At 36.2% G+C, this 22,941-nt stretch overlaps 1 protein-coding gene across 1 annotated transcript; it reads left to right on the top strand.

Moving 5' to 3' along the window:
• Positions 1-2,616: 2,616 nt before the first annotated feature.
• Positions 2,617-5,225, top strand: LOC145591885 (F-box/LRR-repeat protein At3g26922-like). The gene is made up of 6 exons (XM_081648371.1): positions 2,617-2,628; positions 2,938-3,135; positions 3,222-3,621; positions 3,777-3,790; positions 3,877-4,029; positions 4,872-5,225. Exons 1-6 carry the CDS (start codon positions 2,617-2,619, stop codon positions 5,223-5,225), a joined length of 1,131 nt encoding a protein of 376 aa, XP_081504497.1.
• Positions 5,226-22,941: the final 17,716 nt, after the last annotated feature.

Raw genomic sequence — 22,941 nt, 5'->3', positions numbered from 1 at the left:
CAAAAGTTGTAATCATACACAAAAAGGAGTCGGAAAGGGGGGGTAAAGAGGGGAAAATGACAACAAAATTGTGCTAAAAATACCATGATAAGTGGACAAATAAAACACTTATCAAAAACCGCTACTTAAAGTAGCGGTTTCCACTTTATAATTACACCAGTACATTTAAGAAAAACACAAAACAAAGCCTAACATCTTTTTCTCTCCACTGGCGTTCAAACCAAAGTTTCATCATTCTCCATTGCTAATTCAGTAATCCTTGCTCAAACTTTATCTTCCAATTTCATTATTTATTGCTTCTTATCATCCTCAAAACCTGTTGGTTGGTGGGTTTTTGAATCAATTTGGGCATAAATAAATTAAGTTTGGAAAATTGATTATCTTGCAATTCTCTCTCAACCCTAAAATTTTAGTTACTGCTATGGGTACGTACTGCCACCATCACCACCATCGTTGTGCCATTGTCGCCATCACCACCGTATTTGTACCGTTGCCTCATCGTCACAAGATTTTTCGCCACTAGGTTAATAATGTATACATAATTACAGTATGTAAGATCTAACAAAAATAAGATTTGATTTTTTTTTTGTTAGTTTGATTTAATTTGGAGTAGTATCAATCATAGCTCAGATTTGATTTTTTTTAATTTGATTTAATTTGGAGTATTATCAATCATATAGCTTGATTTCAGTATGCGCTTCTGAATTTGTCCCTTGAATGTAGTGGATTTGATAGCTTATTTCAATTATACTTCTTTTTTTTTTTTTTTATGTAAAATGGTTTAGTTAGCGGTTTTCTGCATTTGGAAACCGCTAATTGAAATGGCGGTTTTGGGTTGAACTGGATGAACAAAAACCGAATTAATGCTTAGATGATGACGTGGACAGTATAATGGGAATTTGTAAAAGAATGGCTGCATTTATGGAATTACATTTTTCGGGAGCATTATTGAGGGAAAGAGCTCTAATCCTAATTAACTTAAAAACAATTACGGAGTGGTTTATAAACAAAACAATAAAAAATTAGGATTCCTAATCCTAATTAACTTAAAAACAATTACGGAGTGGTTTATATATAAAAAAAAAAACAATTACGGCGTTTAAAGTTAAAATTCTTAAAAGAGAAGATTAAAACGGATCAGAAATCCTATTTTGTTTAGTAGTTGTTATGTATTCGGCTATTTCACCAAATGTCACTGAGCAATTTAAAAATTCACCAAATGCCATCGAACTTTTCAGAATTCACCAAATGCCACCCAGTTTTTAAAAAATTCATCCAGTGCCATTAATGACCAACAGCCGTTAACTCCGTTAGTAATTAGGGGTTAATCATGACACGTGTCATGATATAATTGGACCATTTATCTTAATTCATAAAAATTAAAAAAAAAATACAAAAAAAGTTAAAAAAAAATACAAAAAATAAAAAAAATTAAAAAAAAAACCCCAGTCACCACCGGAACCACCTTCACCACCATTCCCTATCCCTCTCCCCCTCCCTTCACGCAACTCACCTCTTCCCAGCCCAGAAACCGACTTGCCGGAGTCGGGATCACCCGCTGTCGCCGACCCCCACCCATTGTTACTCTGACCTCCCCTACCTGACGCGCAACCCATCCAATCTAACCTTAACCCGCGAAAACCACAACCAACCTCCACCTTCACGAGCAACGGTTCTGATTCAACCCCTTCTCGACCACCACAGCCTCGAAACCACCCCTCCCCTGTTTTCCGGCTCCTATAAACCCCATTCCCTCACCTTAAACCACCAAAAATCGACTTAACCCAGAAAACCCGTTACCCTAGAAAATGGGATTTCTGGGTTGAACCCGAAACCCAAATGGGTTCTGTAATGTGGCGGTGAAGTGGCGGTGCATCGGGGTTGAGGATTTAGACCAATTGGTGCTCGTGGGAGCAGCGAAGGGAGCTGAGTGGTGCTAATCGTGGCTGATGTGGTGGTGCGTGTGGGTGTAGCAAAGGGGGCAGTGTGGTGCTTGGAGGTGGAGTTGTTGTGGTGGCAGTGAGGGAGCAGGGTTTTTGGGGTCGGGACGAGCAGCGTGGGTGGTTTTGGGGGTCGGCGGTGGGTCAGGTGGGGAGCTACATGGTCGGCCGGCTGATTGTTGGTGGTTTCGGTGGTGACCGGCCGTTTTCCGGCGAGATGAGGGGAGGGGCTAGGGTTTGGCGGTGGTGGGGGTGGCTGGGAAAATTTTGGGTTTTTTTTTTATTATTTTTATTTTTTGTATTTTTTTAACTTTTTTTGTTTTTTTTTAAATTTTTATGAATTAAGATAAATGGTCCAATCATATCATGACACGTGTCATGATTAACCCCTAATTACTAACGAAGTTAACGGCCGTTGGTCATTAATGACACTGGATGAATTTTTTAAAAACTGGGTGGCATTTGGTGAATTCTGAAAAGTCTGATGACATTTGGTGAATTTTTAAATTGCTCAGTGGCATTTGGTGAAATAGCCGTTATGTATTTCTCCCCTTTGGAGTTTTTTCTCTAAAGTAAAAGTATTGATCATATCGTGAGCGGTGTTTCCTCCATCAGGCAAGGTAATCATTGAATATGAATTTCAAAATCCATGGTCTATTGTTAATGAAGTATTACTATGATACTTAAGGTATGTTTGGTTTAGGCTTTGTTTATACGCCTCTGTTAACTATGAAATTCAATTTTCTCTCCCCGTGTCCATGGCGGTTGCCCCTCTTGCCCTGGCTCATCAAGGTTAGAAAGTTTTTCATTTTATTTCTGCGAAATTTAATTATTGCATCTAATTCCAGTTGTTTATAATTTACTTTGGTTATACTTAATTATTTATACATGAACTGATTAAAGAGTAGGTGAGTATAATTTCGTTGTTCAACTTAATAATATATGTATATGTATGTGTTAAAGTTCTGATTTAATTGAAAATTGCATGATTAATTAGCGGTGCGGAACGATTGGAGGGGAAAAGAGTATTGATGATTTGCCCGATAAAGTCCTCTCACAAATTTTGACAAGGTTGACATGGAAGGAAATTATAGTTGTTAGCGTCCTTTCAAAAAAAAGATGGAATAAATTATGTGCATCACACCCTACTCTCGACTTTACAGAGTACACTCCAATTGAGGACAATTTTATACAGGCAGTCGATACAGTTTTAAGGAATTTCAATGGTCCTAAATTAAATAAATTAAGGGTTGATCACTTGACGATTTCGATACTTCTCAGTATCCTGTGGATGATTGGTTTTCTCTGGCTTTTAGGAAGGGTGTTTCTGAGATTGAACTAAATTTCAGGTGTTCTTGTCCTTTACATCGGGACAATTGTTGTATTTCTGATCATGTCTTCTTACAAGATCCCGAGAAACACTTTGAGTATTTAACAGATCTCCGCCTAAGGTCTGTAAACCTTTCAGACCAAGGTTTTGACAACATTTTAAGCAACTGCTCCTCTCTTGAAAGATTTGAATTGGTGTATAATCGCGGACTAGTAAATGCAAAGAATACAACAGCTCCTCACCTAAAGTTGAAATTACTCAAGCTTTACCATTGTGAGGGCCTAGAAAGATTGGAACTCAAGGCCCCAAATCTTGTTACATTCAAGTATATTGGATCAGAAGGAATTCTTTGTATCACAGATGCTAAGCAGCTTGCTTCTCTGAGGCTATCAACTAATTCCCCCCCCCTGATGACCCAATAGAAAGTGCTATCTTTCCAAGAAGAGAAGACTTCATCACCCAGTTCTCCTCTTATCTTCCTATGCTGAAATATTTGTTTGTCACAGCTTCAATCCTCGAGGTATGTATGTAAGAAAATGCATATTCGATCACAAAGTATTGTGATCAATTTCATATAGTTTTGACCCCTTACTTCATTCTTTGCAGGGCATTGGTGATTTTGCACAACTTTGTGTATTCAGTAATCTAAAACATCTCACGGTGGATGTTGATGAGCATCACTGTTGGATACGACTAGGCTACCAACTAGCTGCTTCCATACTCAGGGCTGCCTCATACTTGGAACTGCTTGTGCTAAATGTTAGTATTTTTTTTTTTTTTAATTCTCCATTTCTAGTCAATTATGCACACAATTTAACATGTTTTTCAACACCTGCATTTAAATAGTGAATTTTAATTATAGGTTTATATGAGCTGTTATGAAATGGTTGGTGGCTATTGCATGTAATGAGCACTGACATTCTGAATTTAAGGTTGAGAAATTGTTTTCAGCGATTTTTATGGGGTCTAAACTCTATGTTTTTCATTATCTTTGCGCACAATAATATAGTCTTGTAAGCAGATTGATACTGGGTTTGGAAACATCCTCTGGGTACCTACTTGAAAATTTGAAATGGTTTCAAGGTACCATGACCAAGAGGGTTTAGTGAATTTTATCAATGATAGGAAAACGACATAGAAGACTTCAAAGTATGCATTTTGTGTATTTAGCACCTAGATTTTGAAACATTTCAAAGCACCATGTAAATTTCTAATGATATGAGGAATTTAGGAGTAAATTTAGAGTTGCGGATATTGAGATAAAACAAGGAAGAATTGATTGTGTTGGTTTGGGCATGTCAGAATATGTACGATTAAGGAAAGTAGAGGTTGGGATCAAAAAGGGATCTTGGAATTGAATAACTGGGGAAGACCAAAGATGACTTTGACAGAAGGAGTTAAAAACCCTTTTTTGGAATTAAAGCTTTGATTGTTTTTACTTTTTGTTAAAATAGAAAAATCTGAAGGTATGATCTTATATGTTATTGCTACCAAGAGTGAAGTTGTAAGTAGGTTCAATTTTTATTTTGCCTTAGATTTCTACAACGGTGAGTTTATTATATATGCCTAATGACTATTTATATTATCTTTGTTGCTTGCAGCTTTCGGAAGTTGATGTTGCCCGATTTAAATTTCCAGCAATAGAATGGGCTTCCATGTCTCTATGTCAACCACACCAAAATCTTAAGGAGGTCAAGTTGCTTGGTTTTAGAGGCGATCAATATATGATAGAATTTATTACCTATCTTATTAATAACGTTGTTTCTCTTCAAAAAATTGCTGTTTATCTACACGCTCTCTGCACATTTTCAGGGATCTCGTTTCAAGATGAAGAGGATTTAATAATACAAGGTTATGGATGGAGTGAAGATGAAGCTAAGTATTACAGGGATTGTGTGTTGTCTCTTAGGCAAACATTGCCTCCAAATGTCCAATTCTTGTTTCATGATGAATGAGTTTGAAATTAGAAAGTTAATGTTGGCAAAACTAATAATTCGTAATACGTAGTACTTGTTTTGACTTTTTACGAATGTTTTTATTAAACCAAATAAATACATTGATTTTATAAAGCAATCCTTTGTGTGTTTGTAGTTAAACAGATCTAATCGAGCCACTATTGGACAAAATGCTATGTATTATACACCATCCATATTTTATTACTTGCTCCACTTTCCTTTTACGGCCGTATTTTATTACTTGCCCCATTTCCTTTGTTGGAAACTTTAAACAATATTATACTACATTTCTCCCTGCTAGCAGTCTCCTTATATCATATTTTAATATTTTTCATATTTTCTCTCCTCTCCACTTATACCCACTTTTGTTTTGTTTTTTTTTTTTCTTCACTTTTTTTTTATTTTTTTATTTTTCAACCAGCCCTACTTCCATCATAAAATATTACTTGCTAGTTGCTACTATTCATCTTAAAACTCCATGTCCCGAGAAATGGTGCAAGTAATAAAATATGGAGGGAGTAATAGACTAAATTAATCAAATGCTGCTTACTTCTTGTATTGACTTTCCTTTAAGCCTGAAATTATTGTTATACACTGATTTAAATTGCTGAAAGGAAAGCTTAATGCATTGCTAACAGGGGATACATGATACATATTTTCTGCAAATATGGGTGTAATTTTTTGGCAGTCTGATCCCTCTTGTGCATAGAATATTGTAGGGTTGCTCCGATACACAGCTCCCCTCTGTAATGGATTTTGGACAGTCTGTTTCATGTAGTGCTTTTCCATGACTTTTGATTTAACGTTACGCCATGACATCTGTTGAGACTGGTAATTTACCAAATTAACCGTAATAATTGGGTATAAAGACTGGAGTATTGATTTATTTGATCTCGTGTAAGATTAGCTTATACTCAAATTTTGGTCATTTTAAGTTCTTAGAAGCATCAATCTACACAAAATAACTAGATGGGGTTTAAAATGTTTTTATGAATATTTTTTTTTTATTTTTTTTTTATAAATTTAAATTAAGTATTCTAAGACTTATTATAATCTAAAGTTTATTTTCTAGAGCTATTTTATTGCAATTATACTGTGAATGTTGATTGCAATTATAATCTTTAGTTGATTGCAATCTATTATGCTTAAGGGTATGAAAGAGAAGCTAATCATCACATTGTATCTCAAATCAATTCTTCCTCCAGCTTCCTCTTGTGAAGTGATGATCCTAGATCAAGCTTATATCTTACATTGATGTTTTGAACCAAATCACGAAGTGACCCCCAGAATTTGTCCAAACAATATTTAGGATATGCAAAGGAGTGTTAGTGGTATTGAAGCATTGTGATGATCTTAATTGAATTGGCTAATTATGTATCTGATACTGATAGAGACATAAGAGGTCTTAGGGGAAGTAAGGGGAAGAACTTCGGTACAGAGAGATACTTCGTGGTGGAATGAAGAGGTGAAAGCAGTAATTAAGCAAAAAAGGGAATGCTATCAAGCCTTAGGAAAATGTAGGAGTGATGAAACCTTTGCAGCGTATAAGGAGGCTAAGAGTAAGGCAAAGGCAGCTGTTCGCCAAGCAAAAGAAAAGGCATATCAGGAGGTTTATGAAAAGCTTGATTCCAAGGAGGGAGAAAGGATCATTTATAAGATGGCAAAGAGAAGACAAGAGGCAAGGAAGGATATTGGCATGGTGAAGTGTGTCAAAGATAAGAACCAAATGGTCCTAGTGCAAGAGGAGGGCATCAAGGACAGGTGGAAGGGGTACTTCGATGAATTATTTAATGGAAGTAATGGAGTTGTGATAGGAGATACCTCTATGAGTGATGAAGAAATCAACATGGAGTATGTGCGAAGGATTAGGAGAGTAGAGGTGGAGATTGCACTGAGGAAGATGAAACCTAAGAAGGCGGTTGGCCCTGATGGGGTACCGATAGAGGTGTGGAGGTGTTTGGGTAAGATTGGTATTGATTGGTTAACAAACCTTTTCAACAAGATATGGACGGCTACAAGAATCCCACAAGATTGGAGGAAGAGCACCTTGGTCCCGGTTTATAAAAACAAAGGAGACGCTCAAGATTGTTCTAACTATCGAGGAATTAAGCTTATGAGCCATACTATGAAGTTGTGGGAAAGGGTGATTGAACAAAGGTTGAGGGCATGCACAAGCATTTCAGATAACCAATTTGGTTTTATGCCTGGGAGATCTACTATGGAGGCAATCCATTTGATAAGACAAATGATGGAGTTTTATAGGGTAAAGAAGAAAGATCTTCATATGGTCTTTATTGATTTAGAGAAGGCATATGACAAGGTGCCAAGAGAGATACTTTGGTGGGCAATGTTGAAGAAAGGTATCCCACGAAGGTATGTAGACCTAGTTAAGGATATGTATCGGGATGTGTCAACAAATGTGAGGACATGCGGAGGGTTGACAAAAGATTTCCCTATTACAATCGGATTGCATCAAGGGTCTGCATTAAGCCCTTTTCTTTTTGCAACGGTTCTAGATGAATTAACTAGACCAATTCAAGATGAGGTTCCATGGTGTATGCTGTTCGCAGATGATATCGTTTTGGTGGATGAGACTAAGGATGGGGTTAATGTCAAGTTGGAGCAATGGAGGCAAAGGTTGGAATCTAGAGGGTTTAAGCTAAGTCGGAGTAAGACTGAATATTTGGTATGTCGTTTTGGCACTCAGAGGGGGACAAGCAATGAAGTGGTGAGTTTGGATGGAAAGGATTTGACCATGAGTGAATGTTTTAAGTACCTAGGGTCGATCATCCAGAAGAATGGTGACATTGATCAAGACGTGACCCACAGGATTAAGTCAGGGTGGCTTAAATGGAGAGCGGCCACGGGAGTGTTATGCGACCGCAGCATTCCCTTAAAGTTGAAGGGAAAATTCTACAGGACTGCCATAAGACCAGTGTTGCTCTATGGTACAGAATGTTGGGCTTCTAAGAAAGAGCATATTAAAAAGATGGAGGTTACGGAAATGCGCATGTTAAGGTGGATGTGTGGAAACACTTTAAGAGATAGAATCAGAAATGAGGTTATTCGCAAGAAAGTAGGTGTGGCGGGCATTGTAGATAAATTAAGGGAAAATCGTCTGCGTTGGTTTGGACATGTAAGACGGAGACCCGAGGGTGCACCGGTGCGAAGAGTGGAAGAGTGGGACCATGGAGGGATTAAACGAGGAAGAGGGAGACCAAAGATGACTTGGTTGGAAGGAGTGAGGAAGGATATGAAGTGCATGGATTTACGTGAGGATGAAGTTTTGGATCGTAAGGGATGGAGGAGAAAGATTTATGTTGATGACTACACGGAATAATCAAATTTGGTTCATGTTAGCCGACCCCACTTTTGGGATTAAGGCTTTGATTGATTGATTGACTGATAGAGACATAGATTACTATGTTGCATTTTGTTACTGGTTGCACACCTGAACAAAAAAAAAAAAAAAGACACCATCCATTAAATGTTGGATTTTCCTTTATTGAGACTTTGAGAGACTTTTTGGTGGTGTACTGTCACTTTTGGTAGTCTCATATGAATTTAATTCCACTACGTGGCTGCTGTTCATGTTTTGTGGTGGCGGACTCGTCAAAGGTTTATGGATGTGATTGATTTTTTAGATAATTAAGAAACTTTCTGAGATCTTGATTTGAAGAACTCAATTTAGTTTTGAGCTCAAAAGGTGGACAAAAAGAGCTTGATTAAGCTACTACTAAGCTGAATTGTAAATTATTGAATCTGAGACAGACAAGCTTAAATATCCTTGATTCCTTGTATAGCCTTGTTTTAGAATTAGTTATCTGTTATATTCCAATTATTTGTTTGATGAGACTTTATTATGGTTTTGTAGATGACATTGTTCACAAAGGCTTTGACGAGATATTTCAACTTGGTCTGCAAAGAGATACAGAACTAGTATTTAGTGGGTCTGAATATCAATATTTTTATGTCCTGGCATGTGTGCATGCCTTATGACTCTAGTTTGTATATACTAACTTTATGCAATGCATTAAGTAGATGGTGCAGAATACGTCTCCATCAGGGGAAACTGGAATGCTAGTTGTTGATTCAGTGGTGAGTATGATGATGCCACAGTAGTAAAGAAATCTTTTAAACTGGTAGTTATATCAATTACACCCTACTTCTTATTACAGGTTCCAGGTGGACCAGCTTATAAGCATTTGGAAACTGGTGATGTTCTTGTTCGTATTAATGGTGAAGTAAGTCATTAGAATCCAGCAAATTCAGCATTTGGTTTATTCAAGGATTGGTTCTAGAAAGCTTGAGATAAAGACTTTTGCATTGTCATTTGTCATTCATAGTTCAATAATCGAAGTAAATCATTTCCGAAAATCTCTTACTCACTGCTTGCTTTATAGCTTAGTTTGAGATCTGGATAGGTAGTTTTATATGTTCTTACAAGGGGTTAATGTCTCCAGTAATGCTGTCTTTAAAAGTTTGGAATACTGCATTCTACTGGTGTTCATCTTTGGTTACATGATTCATAGATTAAGTCTATTTCTCTTCTGCTGTGGCTTGACCAACAATTGTCTTACATAGTGTTTTCTAGGTCCAACCTTTTTTCTGTACAGTGTGAAAGCATGCCTGATAGCACGTAAGTTAGAAATGTAGGACTGCTTTTTCAAGCTGCCCCTTTCTGGTGGTCATGAGTTTATAGATATTTATTTGTTAATCAGTTCTTCCAAGCATGGCATAGCTTGAATTGCATCTAGTATAACTAACTCTAATGCAGGCTATGGCTCAGTTCCTCTAACTGGAGACTTTGTTAGATGATAGTGTAAGCCAGATTATCAAATTGGAGATAAAAAGAGGTGGGACTCCAATGAAAATAGACTTGACGGTGAGTTCACAGTCCTTCGTTCTTTCGGATGGACCTTTGATTTTGTTACATTTGCTGAATTGCATACAGTATTTCAATTCGTTGTAATGAAAGAAAATATCAGTGACTTCTAATAGTGTATAAGTGCGTCACAATGTTGTTTTCCCCACTTTTGTGAATATGTCAAGGTATTTTATTCCACCATACACAGTGAATAACAGTACTGTTGACTGCAACAAATCTTAATTTGCCATTGCTAAATGCTAACTTGCTAACTAGTCTGAATGAGATGAGTGGTTTCAATCTTTGATTGGATTTATGTCTCATAATATTTACACATTGTTTTGCATGATGCATTATTATAATAGTTTAATACAACTATCATCTATATATCATGCTTTCTCTTATCAATGATGATGGTCCAGGTTCAAGATTTGCACTCTATTACCCCAGACAACTATCTTGAAGTCAGTGTTTGTGTGATTCATTCGCTGTCCCAGTGTCCCACCAGCAGGTTTGTCCTTGCCCTCTCCTCCCTTCCTGGATGAGCCTTTGGTCATTATTTTTTATACTAGTATATGTTTTCTTTTCATCATGGTGTCTGATTGCTCATCTATTTTAGTCAAGTGCTGCTGGAAGTGCAGCTAAGGTTTTTTTTTTGGCTTGGCTTGGTGCCTATAGTCAAGCCAAGTATAAATTATCAGAACATTAGAAGTCCAATTGTTACGGTCTAAGAGTTTCCTTTAGTATTAACCTTTTTATTCTATTATTTGTAAATGAATTAATGTATAAGACATTATTCTGGTTGTTGTATTGTTCGTACTATTTTAAGACCACTCTTATTCACGGGCAAATAAAAAAATGACATTCTCTCTCTACCCACTTTCTCACTCCTCTATTTCACTTTTTCTCATGGGCATTTTTTTTCTACAACTTCTCACACTCATGAGCTATAAAAAAACACCCACACTACTCTCTGTCCTAAATATTACTATCATCACATTATATTTTTTTAATGTGTAGCTTTTTTTTTTTTTTTTTTTTTTTTTGCTGATTTGGTAACATGGCCCACACTACTGTAGCAATTAATTTTTGCCATTGCTATGGGCAATTGAGGATTTCCTCATGGGCATTTATTTTAATGCTCATGAGTGTGAAGCCAAAATTTCATTTTTTTTTCATTAAATTCTCCTCATGGGCAAAAAAATGCCCATGAGTGAGAGTGCTCTAATAATGTTTTCGTCGTGACCATTTAATTAAAATACTTATTTTCCCTTCTCTGTCCCTTTCCCTCTTTGGATGTAAGATGATCTTGTGATTGCTTGGATGACATTTTTTTTTAATTACGTGCACCTTATTTCAGTAAGGCGTGCCTAAGGCGCTGGGAATCCCTATCGCCGTGATGCTCCTTGAGCATTTTTATACAATGCACTCTATAAGCTTATTGCCTGCCTATTGATTCCTTTCTATTGGGATCCTTTCTCTTCCTTGGTAGTAATGACCATGCCATCTTTCTTTACTGCTGTGCTCCAGATCTTGTAATGCATGTTTCTTAATTTTTTAGATTTGCTTTATATATGTCTTTCATTGTTAATCTCCCCATCCCCCTTTGTTCGCTCCTGCAGTGACTTCCATCTTTGAGATAAGCTTTCTGTCAGCATTTTACAATTTTTGCTGTCATGAGAAATGGCTAATTAGTAATTTAATCTTTTTATTTTCTATACTATGCAGTCCGTCTTGGTTACTGTAGATTGGCATGAATGGTATGCCTTTCCTCGGAGATATATACGTGATGACAGTGCTGGTTTATGGATAGTGAAGCCTGCCTTACCATCAGAGTCTCCATTGCTTTCATCTGGTATCAATCAAGTCAATCGGCATGAATGGTTTGCCTTTCCTCGAAGATATTTACGTGCTGACAGTACTGGTTTACAGATAGTGAAGCCTGCCTTACTGTCAGAGTCTCCACTGCTTTCATCTGGTATCAATCAAGTCAGTGGTGGCACTAGCAATGAAGCAGTTACATCAGATATCAGAGGGGTTTGTGTAATAGACTATACACATCGATAATCACCAAAAGCTGGCTGATGTTACTGCTATAATGGAGACTAATAGTGATCATACGTCTGAAGATGCTAACTTCGGGATCAATCTGATGCTGGAAGCAAGAAGCGAAAGGTGGAAGAATGCTCATCAGCTGATGGTATCACTAATACTGATGGTTTGTTGTGTGAACCTAGAGAAGAAAGCTTGGGGGACTCGGGGATTTCTGAAAACTCTATCCCTAGGGATCACCAAGGTGCAACAGCTGCTGTATCCAATGCTTCAGTTGCTGAACGTGTTAGAGTCAGCTCTTGTTATATTTGAGGTATTTTTTTTTATAAGTGTCCCATCATATAATTTATGTTGAGGATCTTCTTCTTCTTCTTCGTCTTGAACGCCTTAATCCCATTAGTGGGGTTGGCTACATGAACCAACATGAGGACTTCCCAGGAGGTCCCCCATCCTAGTACTACTCTCAATCATTGTGGCTCATGCCAAGCGATGTGACATGTTTTACACTGGCTGTCACTGGCCTACCGTAACCCTCCTCCTTTATCCAAGCTTGTGGATCATTTATGCTGAGGATGTTCTACTGTTTGTCATCAGCTGTAGTCAATTCATTTCTCTTCATGCTTGACCATGTTTTCATTTTATTCCTTTTGTTTGCTTAAGTTACATCCATTAGCCGATGACCTTGAAGGAGGGGGATCTGATAGTGACTCTGGGAAGGTGGGGCTCGGATGTTGGATACTGTTCTGTCAATCCACCTGCTTCGGCTAGAGATATTCTTGTTGGTTTTTTTTAGTAATTTACTGATCTGTTTGCTTAGTTATGTCTTATCTGAAAAACTGTCACACCTTTATTTTGTTGGTGTTTTGGCTTAGAGACCCTTGATTTTCCTGAATTTAGGTTTTTTTTAGTCTTGCATCATATAGTTATTTGTTTAGATGTTTTTTTATTCTTGATTGCATGTTATTCTGAGCTAGGTGCAATATCGCTTTCATCCATCTTGTGATTTTCAGGTTCATGTGCCACCATCATGTATGCTTAATGGTGTACATTCCCAACGTTTCTTTGGAACAGGTGTTATTATCCATCATTCACAGAATATGGGATTGGTTGTGGCTGGCAAGAACACAGCTGTAATAGCTGCATTATATATCATGCTATCCTTTGCTGCATTTCCTATTGAAATTTCCGGGTAGGTAACTAAGTTTGCTCTTGCCACTCATATTTTAAATGAATTGAAGCTTCTCTTGCTAAAATTTATGTCATGTTGTAGGTAGTTTCCTACACCATGTACACAATTATGCTCTTGTTGCATATGACCCTTCTGCTCTTGGTGCTGCTGGTGCAGCAGTAGTTCATGCTGCTGAGCTACTTCCAGGTTAGTATGCCACGTAATTATATGAGTTTTGTTCCTCTCTTATTTAGTTTGTATTACTTTTAACCTTGTGGAAAAAGTAATTGAATTGTTATTAGTCTAATTCACTGGGTGCCAAATCAAGCATTTCGTGAATTCCTGGAAATTAGCTTTTTGTGCATGAGTTCATTTCTGGTTGTTGCATATTATTTTGGATATTAACATCCAGGTTGCTGTCATAATTATAATATTCATATTTGGTCATTATTTAAGAGTTTGATGAAGCATGCTGGCTATTGAATGCTAAATGGTACATCAGTGCATGTAGAGGGTTCTAACTTTAAATTGATCGTGTCTAATGTCTATGAATATTGGAGTAGTAGATGATGTATTTTGATAAGCATTGTTCCAGTCAGAATTTGCTCTTTTTTTATTTTCTTCTTTTTTGGTCAGAATTTGCATTACGACGAGGTGATTATGTATACCTTGTTGGGTTGAGCAAAAGTCTTCAGGCTACCTCGTGGAAATCCATTGTCACCAATCCATGTGCTGCATTAAAAATTGGATCAGCTAACTGTCCACTTTATAGAGCCACGAATATGGAGGTTGCTAGAGACAGCACACAAGTATATTGGTTCCTAATTGCTTCCTTGATTCTTTTTTAGATGATTTTACTCTGATTCTAATGCCTCCTCCCCTCATGCCATAAATTGCTTCCTTGGTTCCTTTTTGTTTTTTGCTTTTTGAACATTCAAAAAGCATTCCGTATAGAAGTGGAATGATAATTATCAGGGAAAGGAATTTTAAGGACAGTAAATAAAGTTAACTGCATTTAGCCATGTTTGATGTACTGAAATTTTGCAATTGAATTTTAATTTTTATTCAACTTTTGGCAGTACATTCTCTGGTGTCTTGAGTGATGAACATGGTAGGGTTCAAACAATATGGGGGAGCTTTTCAACTCAGATATGGCTCTCGCTTCAGCTTTAATCTTCATACCATGGCTGGTTCTGACATATTGTGTCTTCTTTTGCAGTTGTAATATGGAGGCAGCTCATCAGAAGATCATCAGTTTGTTTGAGGTATACCAATTTATGCCATCATCAAGACCTTGACAAAATTGTCTGGTGAAAATGGTTCACCTCTTCTTATAAATGGTGTTAAAAGGCCAATGCCACTTGTCAAAATATTGGAGGTGGAACTCTACCTTACCTTACTATCAAAGGCAAGAAATTTTGGCCTGAGCGATAATTGGATCCAAGTATGTTTCCCTCTAGAAGTGTGTGCGGAGGTTTAGGAGAGTAGAGATGGAGATTGCACTATGAAGTTGTGGGAAAGAGTGATTACACATAGGTTGAGGGCATCCACAAGCATTTCGGATAACCAACTTGGTTTTATGCCTGGGAGATTTACTATGGAAGCAATCCATTTGATAAGACAAATGATGAAGTTTTATAGGGTAAAGAAGAAGAATCTTTATATGTCTTTATTGATTTAGTGAAGGCATATGACAAGGTGCTAAGAGAGGTACTTTGGTGGGCAATGTTGAAGAAAGGTATTCCACGAAGGTACGGTGGTGAGTCTGAATATTTGGTATGCCGTTTTGGTACTCGTGGTGAGTCTGGATAGAAAGGATTTACCATGAGTGACTGTTTTAAATATCTTGGGTCGATCATCTAGAAAAATAGTGACAATGATCAAGATGTGGCTCATAGGATTAAATCGGGGTGGCATGAATGGAGAGCGGCCACGGGAGTGTAATGTGACCGAAGCATTCCCTTATAGTTGAAAGGAAAATTCTACATGATTGCCATAAGATCAGTGTTAATGTTGGGCTTCTAAGAAGTACATTAAAAAGATGGAGGTTACGGAAATGAGCATGTTAAGGTCGATGTGAGGGAACACTCTAAGAGATAGAATCAGAAATGAGGTACAAACAAACTAAGGGAAAATTGTTTGCGTTGGTTTGGGCATGCAAGGCAAAGACCCGAGGGTGCACCGGTACAAAGAGTTGAAGGGGTTAAATAAGGGAGAGGGAGACGAAAATGACTTGGTTGTAAGGAGTTAGTAAGGATATGAAGTATATGAATTTGCATGAGGATGAGACATTTGATCGTATGGAATAGAAGAGGAAGATTTGATAGAGAATATCCATAGAATATTCTCATCCTAGATTTAGGATATATTTTGTATAACATTATCTTTGATATCTGTACATATCTTATAGTTACCTAATATGATTAGGTTACTCATTGTAACCCTATAAATATTGATCAATGAAAATCATTCTAATCAAGGAGTTTATATTATCTGACATGGTATCACAGCTTAGGTTAGATCTTGGGATTGTTTAGATCTAAACTTTTCTCTTCCCCTGCCGGTGGGTTAGAAAATTAAACCCACCGGCGGGATTCACAAACAATTACACAAAACACACTTTTTTTTTGCTTCCGCGTTTTAATTATGGAGTACGATGGTTGACCATCACCGGCAACCCCTCTTGTGCTCCAACTAATTCCCACCACACATAGGAGCTTTGTGCACCAACTCTACCTCTTGGTTCTCCACCTAATACGCCACCTAGCTCACTCATAGTCTTCCTTCTTTAGCCTAATCTGTGAGTGAAATGCAATCTTGCATAGCGTATCCGATGCCTGATAATAGTCTTGGACTCTTGGATGAGCCAGGCCCACGAGACAAACCACCCCTTTGTTTGTCTTTTTTTTCTCAATGTCGTTGTTGGCCTCCACCACCTTAGTTACATTGTAGTCTTGCTCCTGACCCCTTCCCAGCGGAGGTCTTCTACTTGGCAGGAGCCTTGTTCAACTACACTACAATAACTTAAAGGGAGTGTTGGATTTTTGGCACTAACAACACTTATTTTTTTACCTTTTCAATTTATTGTCAATTTTAATTATCACAAGTACATGCGGTGGAATTTGTTATTCTCTAAATCTAGCCGCTACTTAGCTTGTTTTAATTTGGTGGAATTTATCTTGTTGTGTGGGTCAATTTTTTTTTTTAAGGCAAACACTTCCTAGTGGTTAAGTGGTGTGGGATTTAGGCTATCTTATTTGTTTTTTCTTCAACTGTGATTTCTCGTAGTAGTGTAGTGTCTTCTTCCCGATGATGGTTTGATCCCTTAGCTTCTTATTCTCTAGATCTGCAACTTAGCCCAAGTCTGTGTGCGACTCTTCTCCTTCTCCTTAGGCCTAGAAGTGCTTATCTCTCTCTACGTAGGTCGTGGTTGTTGCTTCTAATCGTCATCACCGGCACATGTCTACTACTTCTCTTTTGATCATGGGTTACCATACTATCCTTACCGCTCGATGCGTGATTCAGATCTAGTCTGAGCATCCGATTTTCTTCCGCTCCGACTACGGGGGTGTGATAGAGAATATCCATAGAATATTCTCATCCTAGGTTTAGGATATATTTTGTATAAGATTATCTTTAATATCTGTACATATCTTATAGTTGCCTAATATGATTAGGTTACTCATTGTAACCCTATAAATATTGATCAATGGAAATCACTCTAATCAAGGAGTTTATATTATCTGACAAGATTTTTGTCGATGACTATACAGAATAATCACTTTTGGTTCATATAGTCGACCCACTTATGGGAGTAAAGCTTTGATTGATTGATTTTTAAGTCATGCCATATGACCAACATCATGTGATACAATAGATCAGGGGTATTGGTTTAACAATTTTTTTAGTTACTTTATAAGTCTATGGATGGATTTGGTTGATCTTATTGCTATTATCTAGAATATTGATGTTTAATAACAAAAATAAAAATCATTTTTACAGTTTTGGATATAGGAATTTTGCGTTACTTGCAGAAAGACTATTGTTTTCGTGAAGAATAGTGTTTTCCTGAGCTCGGAACAAGCAAACAGTTTCATTTTAATGTTGTGTATATCCTTCGTACATAAGCCTGCCTAGGGTAATGGCTGATTTTGAGACATTAGATTTATTGCTGATTTAGATGTTGACATGTTTGCTAATCATCTTATGAACCTTAAGACTGTTGAGAGGAAGCATGGTGCTTGCAGTAAAGAATAATTTTGCTAGCCTTTGGAATCTGTATTGTATGAAACTTTTCTTTTTCTTTTTTTGATCGTATTCAGTTGGGGAGCATCCGATGGTTGCTATTGTAGTTATTAACTTGTTACTGTACAACTGAATGTGAGTACTGATAATTAGAATTGAAAATTCAACCACTTAACAAACCCTTATAATTTGTTTGTTAATATTGTATAATTTATTAATATTATATAATTAAAACCTTCAAAAACTCTTAACTCTATCACAACTATCACAAATATAATGCTACCCATAATTTAACACACTAATATCAAAATTACAAATCCTCAAAATTATTATATTAAATATTAACTTTCTAAAACTCCAAAAAAAAAAAATTAAAAAAAAATAACCAAAATAAAAAAAAATAAATTAAAAAAAATAAAAAATCAGCTTTACTCTGCTCTAGTTCTTCAACATCACTCTATTCCACCTTCTTCTTTTTCTTCATCTCTAATTTCTTAAATTCTTCATGATAATACAGGTAAATCCTGAAAGTGTATTTTTGTTGCCAACCAGCCAAAATGTAGCCTTTTTCCCGAGTAGCTGGTACTAAAATCTCATGAAAATGAATGTCACTAGCAGTAAACCATAGTATTTCCTTATACTCTTCAGTCTTCACCAAGACTGTCTATCAGTTTCTCTATGGCATAGCCTTCACTAGTTACCTCACCTAGACATAGTAGGAAAACTTTATAGGCATATTTGAGAAATTTTTTGGAAGCAAAGGGGTAAATTGATATAGCCTTGTAATGAAAAGCCTGTAACAGACGGAGATTCTATCTGAAATGATGACTAGTGCAAGAAATCTGTTACAGGATTTTCAATACAAAGGCTATATCAAGGTCTGTTACAGGATTTTCAATACAAGGCTATATCAATTTACCCCTTTACTTCTATAGATACCTGATTGTTTCTCCCCAAAAACCAAACCCATTGATGAATGCATTTCACGTCTTTGATTATCAAGTAAGGTGAAATGTTGAAGAGTCTCGTGAATTTTCCCTTTTCTAACCTTTTCTAAAATGTCTTAAGTTAAAGTAATTCATTTCGTGCCTTTAAACCCAAAATAATTCATTTCATGTCCTTAAAATTATCCATTTCGTGTCCTATTTATGAAAACGATCGACCTAGTTTATTTTGGTCCATAATCTAGGTCTAATAATTGTGTAGTTGGATGGAGCTCGAAAATTGCTTTCCAACGACATATTATATGCCCAATTCCGAATTATAACGAGGAAGTTATGGCCAATCCGAGCTTTATATGCAAACCCAATGATCATGTAAAAAGAGTCCATTAATATGAATTAGGATTTTTCTTAAGCTCATATCATATAACTAATATATAAAGCTAAACTTTTAGCCAGTTCACGAACAACACACTTGGCATTCTAATTTTTCGCCAAGTATTGCACCACGTAGGCGACAAATTAGCTTAGCTTGAATACGACACCTATGATGTTAGATAAGCAAATTTAAGATAGAATTTTTAATATAAGAAATTTGTTTTAGAGTTTTAATTATGATGAACTTCTAATATTCAATATGCATAAAATAGATAAGCGAATTTAAGATAGATTTTTTAGGATAAAAAATTAATTTTAGAGTTTTATCCTTGATAGGACTTCTAATATTTCATATATGTATAATAAAATAAATTATAACTTTTACAAAGTTGTACAAAACAAATCCATTTATGATATATTTTAATCAACTAATACGACACATTGAAATTTCACATTTTAGTTTTTATTGTCCGTCATGTAGACAACTGATAAGAATTAGTATGACATAATAATGACATATAGTGGGTTTGAGTGAGGATCATATGATAAAAAAGGGATTTTGACATTCTGACACAGAGGTATTTTGGTAATTTTTTTGGCAAATTTAAATTTCAATGGTATATTTTGTGACCACTAAAAATGTAAATTTCAATGAAACTAATTTGATTTATGATACTACCACTAAGATTTCAATGGTATTATATATGGTTCTAATGGTACACAAAATATAATGTTGAAATTTAAAATTTCATAGATAATGAAACATATACCTTATTATTTATGAGCATCATACATACCGGTTATGTACAAAGTGGGTAAGACTTCCTCATATATAAAGAGAGTAAGTTGTCAAAAAAAAAAAAAAAAAGTGTAACACTTCAAAAAAAAAAAAAAAAACCTCTAATGGAAAAGTATGTGTATAATTTATTTAAAGGGTGTATATATTAAGTGAAAAAAAAAACATTTCATAAGTATAAAAGTATTTTTCGCTAACCCAAACTCTTTCCTAAAATCACTCATATCTTAATGAGCAATAGTACTATATATATTTGGAAATATGGACATGTACTACCAGCCAAAGCACCATGTATCACATTTACTACCCATTTAAAAAAATATTTTATTTTACTACCACCCAAAATCACATAATTAAAATTTCACTACCACTTAACGGAATCCGTTAAGGTTCCGTTAAGTTTATTCAAAAAAAAAATTAAAAATTTTCAAAAAAAAAGTAACCCAGCCTCCCCTCCCCTCAACTGCCACCTCTCCCCTCCCCCCGCCGGCGCCCAGAGCTTCGGCCGGCGCTGGCGCGAACCCACCCCCCCTTTCCCCTACCCCTACGCAGCCAACGAACCCCCCTTTCCCTTTCCCCGTTCTCGCTGCCCCGACCCCCACCCCTACGCAGCTATTTCATTAATTTCGTACAAGCCTCAATCGTGAAATGCCCCGAACCATGGGTATGTTTGGTCGAATTTGAAAGAAAGTTAGTGGCAAACTTAAATTGATTTCTAGACGAGGTTCGATCGAATGTCTGTACAATTTGAAAGAAAGTTAGTGGCAACCTTGAGGATCTGCGATTTGCTCTGATTTCGGGGCGTTTGCTGCGGCTTTGGCGGTTTGGAATTGCACGGTTGTTGCTGCGTGAGGTTGGGGCAGAGGTGTGGCGCCGCTGCAGGGGTTGCGATTGTGGGCCGGTGTTTGGAGAGGAGCTGCGCGTGGTGGCTGATTTGGTTGCAAGTTGTGGCGGTGGTTTGATGTGGCTGATGGAGCCGCTGGTGGTTTTAGGTGTTGGTAGTTGGAGGCAGCAACAGTGATGGTAGTGGAGATTGATGGTGGTTGGTTTGGTTGCGGATTGGTGTCGGGGCAGCGAGAACGGGGAAAGGGAAGGGGGTTCATTGGCTGCGTAGGGGTGGGGGAAAGGGAGGGGGGTGGGTTCGCGCCGGCGCCGGCCGAAGCTCTGGGCGCCGGCTGCCGGCAGGGGGGAGGGGGTGGCAGTTGAGGGGATGGTGGCAGTGAGGTGGAGGGGAGGGGTGGCAGTTGCGGGGAAGGTGGTGGAGGGGTGGCAGTGAGGTGGAGGGGTGGCTGCAAGGTGGTTGAACGGTGGCTAAACCCAACTAACGGAAATAGTAACGGCGTAAGTCACTTGGTAGTGAAATAAATATTTTGGAGATTTGGGTGGTAGCAAAATAAAATTTTATTTTAAACGGGTAGCAAATGTGAAATAGGGTGCTTTCGCTGGTAGCAAATGTCAATTTTTCCTATATATTTTTTTATTTTACAAGAATGATCGTCAAGTGATTTCTATGAGTAAAAATTTAAATAACATAGAAGTATATTATAAATGAAAAGTTTCATCTTAAAATTCAATAAACTATCCGGGCATCGCGCGGGGCACAAAACTAGTATATCATCAATAACATAATACTAAAACAGACACCAGATTTGACACGTGTCAACCCTCCTAGTGTGGTTTTTTTCCTCCAAAAAAACCCTTCCTTTTTTTTACTAAGATCTATTTTGAGAAGTTGTATAATACAACTATCATAATATTATTTCAAATATTTTATACGTATCTTTTATAATAAATATATTCCTTTCAGTTATTACTCTATTTTCCATAAATATTATTCTGTATGACAAATCTTTAATACATCATAATTTTTTTCATTCAATTGATTAAAATGATGAATCTATTAAATAATAGATTTGTACTACACAAATTATTATTAAATTGGAATTTTGATTTTTTTTAATACTTTAAATTAATTGGTTTCTCGCCTAATTCTAATACGAATAGCCTAATAAAAATACGAAGGGAGTTTAACAACATAGCATAACATTATAAACACTATTTATACATGTAAACATGTAAGATAATTTGATTAAATTCTTTGTATTTGTATCTTCAATACTTTCATATAGTATCATAATTTAGGGAAAAAATTGACTAAATATCAAAACGAGGTTATCATTCTTACCCATTAAGTGTAATACACAATTTTGAATACTTATTTGATTAATATAAAAAAAAATTTATACTAATTTATCATTGAATTTTTAAAACACTCATATGGTCTAACATGTAGATGTAGTTTTAATATACTCATTTGGCTAACTGACTCTTTCGTTATATTTCATGTTTCATTACATTATATACGCAAATTAAGAAGATAATAAATATGTTATAGATGTTTTATCCATGCTATTTTTTAATACAATTTTTTTTCTTTTATTGATTAAATTTAATGAAATAACCGTGTATGGCACGGGATCTAATCTAGTTTCAATATATATGTAAGTTTTACGTAATTTGTTAGTTCACGAATAAGTTTTATGAATAAATTTTACGTAATTTGCTAATTGAAGAATAAGTTTTACAAATATTTTAATTATCCTACTTTTGAAAAGGAAAAATTGTTAAAAATAATCCCAACTTTCACGTATTTGCTTTAAATAATCCCAACTTTGGATTATTATTAAATAATCCCAACTTTAATTTGGGGTGTATTCACTATATGCCTATAAAGTTTTTCTACAATGTTAGGGTGAGGCATTCGCGTGTCCTTACAACGTTAGGACCCAGCGAGGGTTCTCCATCGTCATCGGAATCGAAATCGGAATTAGAAGAGTCTGAGGTCTGTGAAACAGACAATGTCGATAGAGTAGATAATACCGATAAATACTCGTCGGTGTCATCATCCATCGGTGAGAACGTTTAAGTAAAAATGAGAGAATAACGGTAAGAAAACGGTGAAAAAAGTGTGAACTCTTATTTCCGTATGAAAGGGATGTGGTATATATTCCTTTTTTTTCTTCTAAAAAATTTATTTTATTATAAAGGTTAGAAAATTGTTAGTTGCTCCTAGACATGCATAATAGCATATACGTCACTAATTAAATTATCAAGTATCATTAGAATTAACATATGGAGTAACATATGTTGTAATTCCTCGTCTCTATCTTGGCTTAGAATATTATTTTCAGTGATTTAGGAAGCTGTAGACACCAAATTTTGATCCTATTTTCCATTTTTTTTTACTTTCAATTAACTAATAAATTTTT

Source organism: Chenopodium album, chromosome 18, assembly GCF_948465745.1.
Source record: "Chenopodium album chromosome 18, dcCheAlbu1.1, whole genome shotgun sequence".
NCBI classification, from domain to species: Eukaryota; Viridiplantae; Streptophyta; class Magnoliopsida; order Caryophyllales; family Amaranthaceae; genus Chenopodium; species Chenopodium album.
Note: the sequence above shows the minus strand (reverse complement) of the source record. Positions and strands in the feature narration are given on the sequence as shown.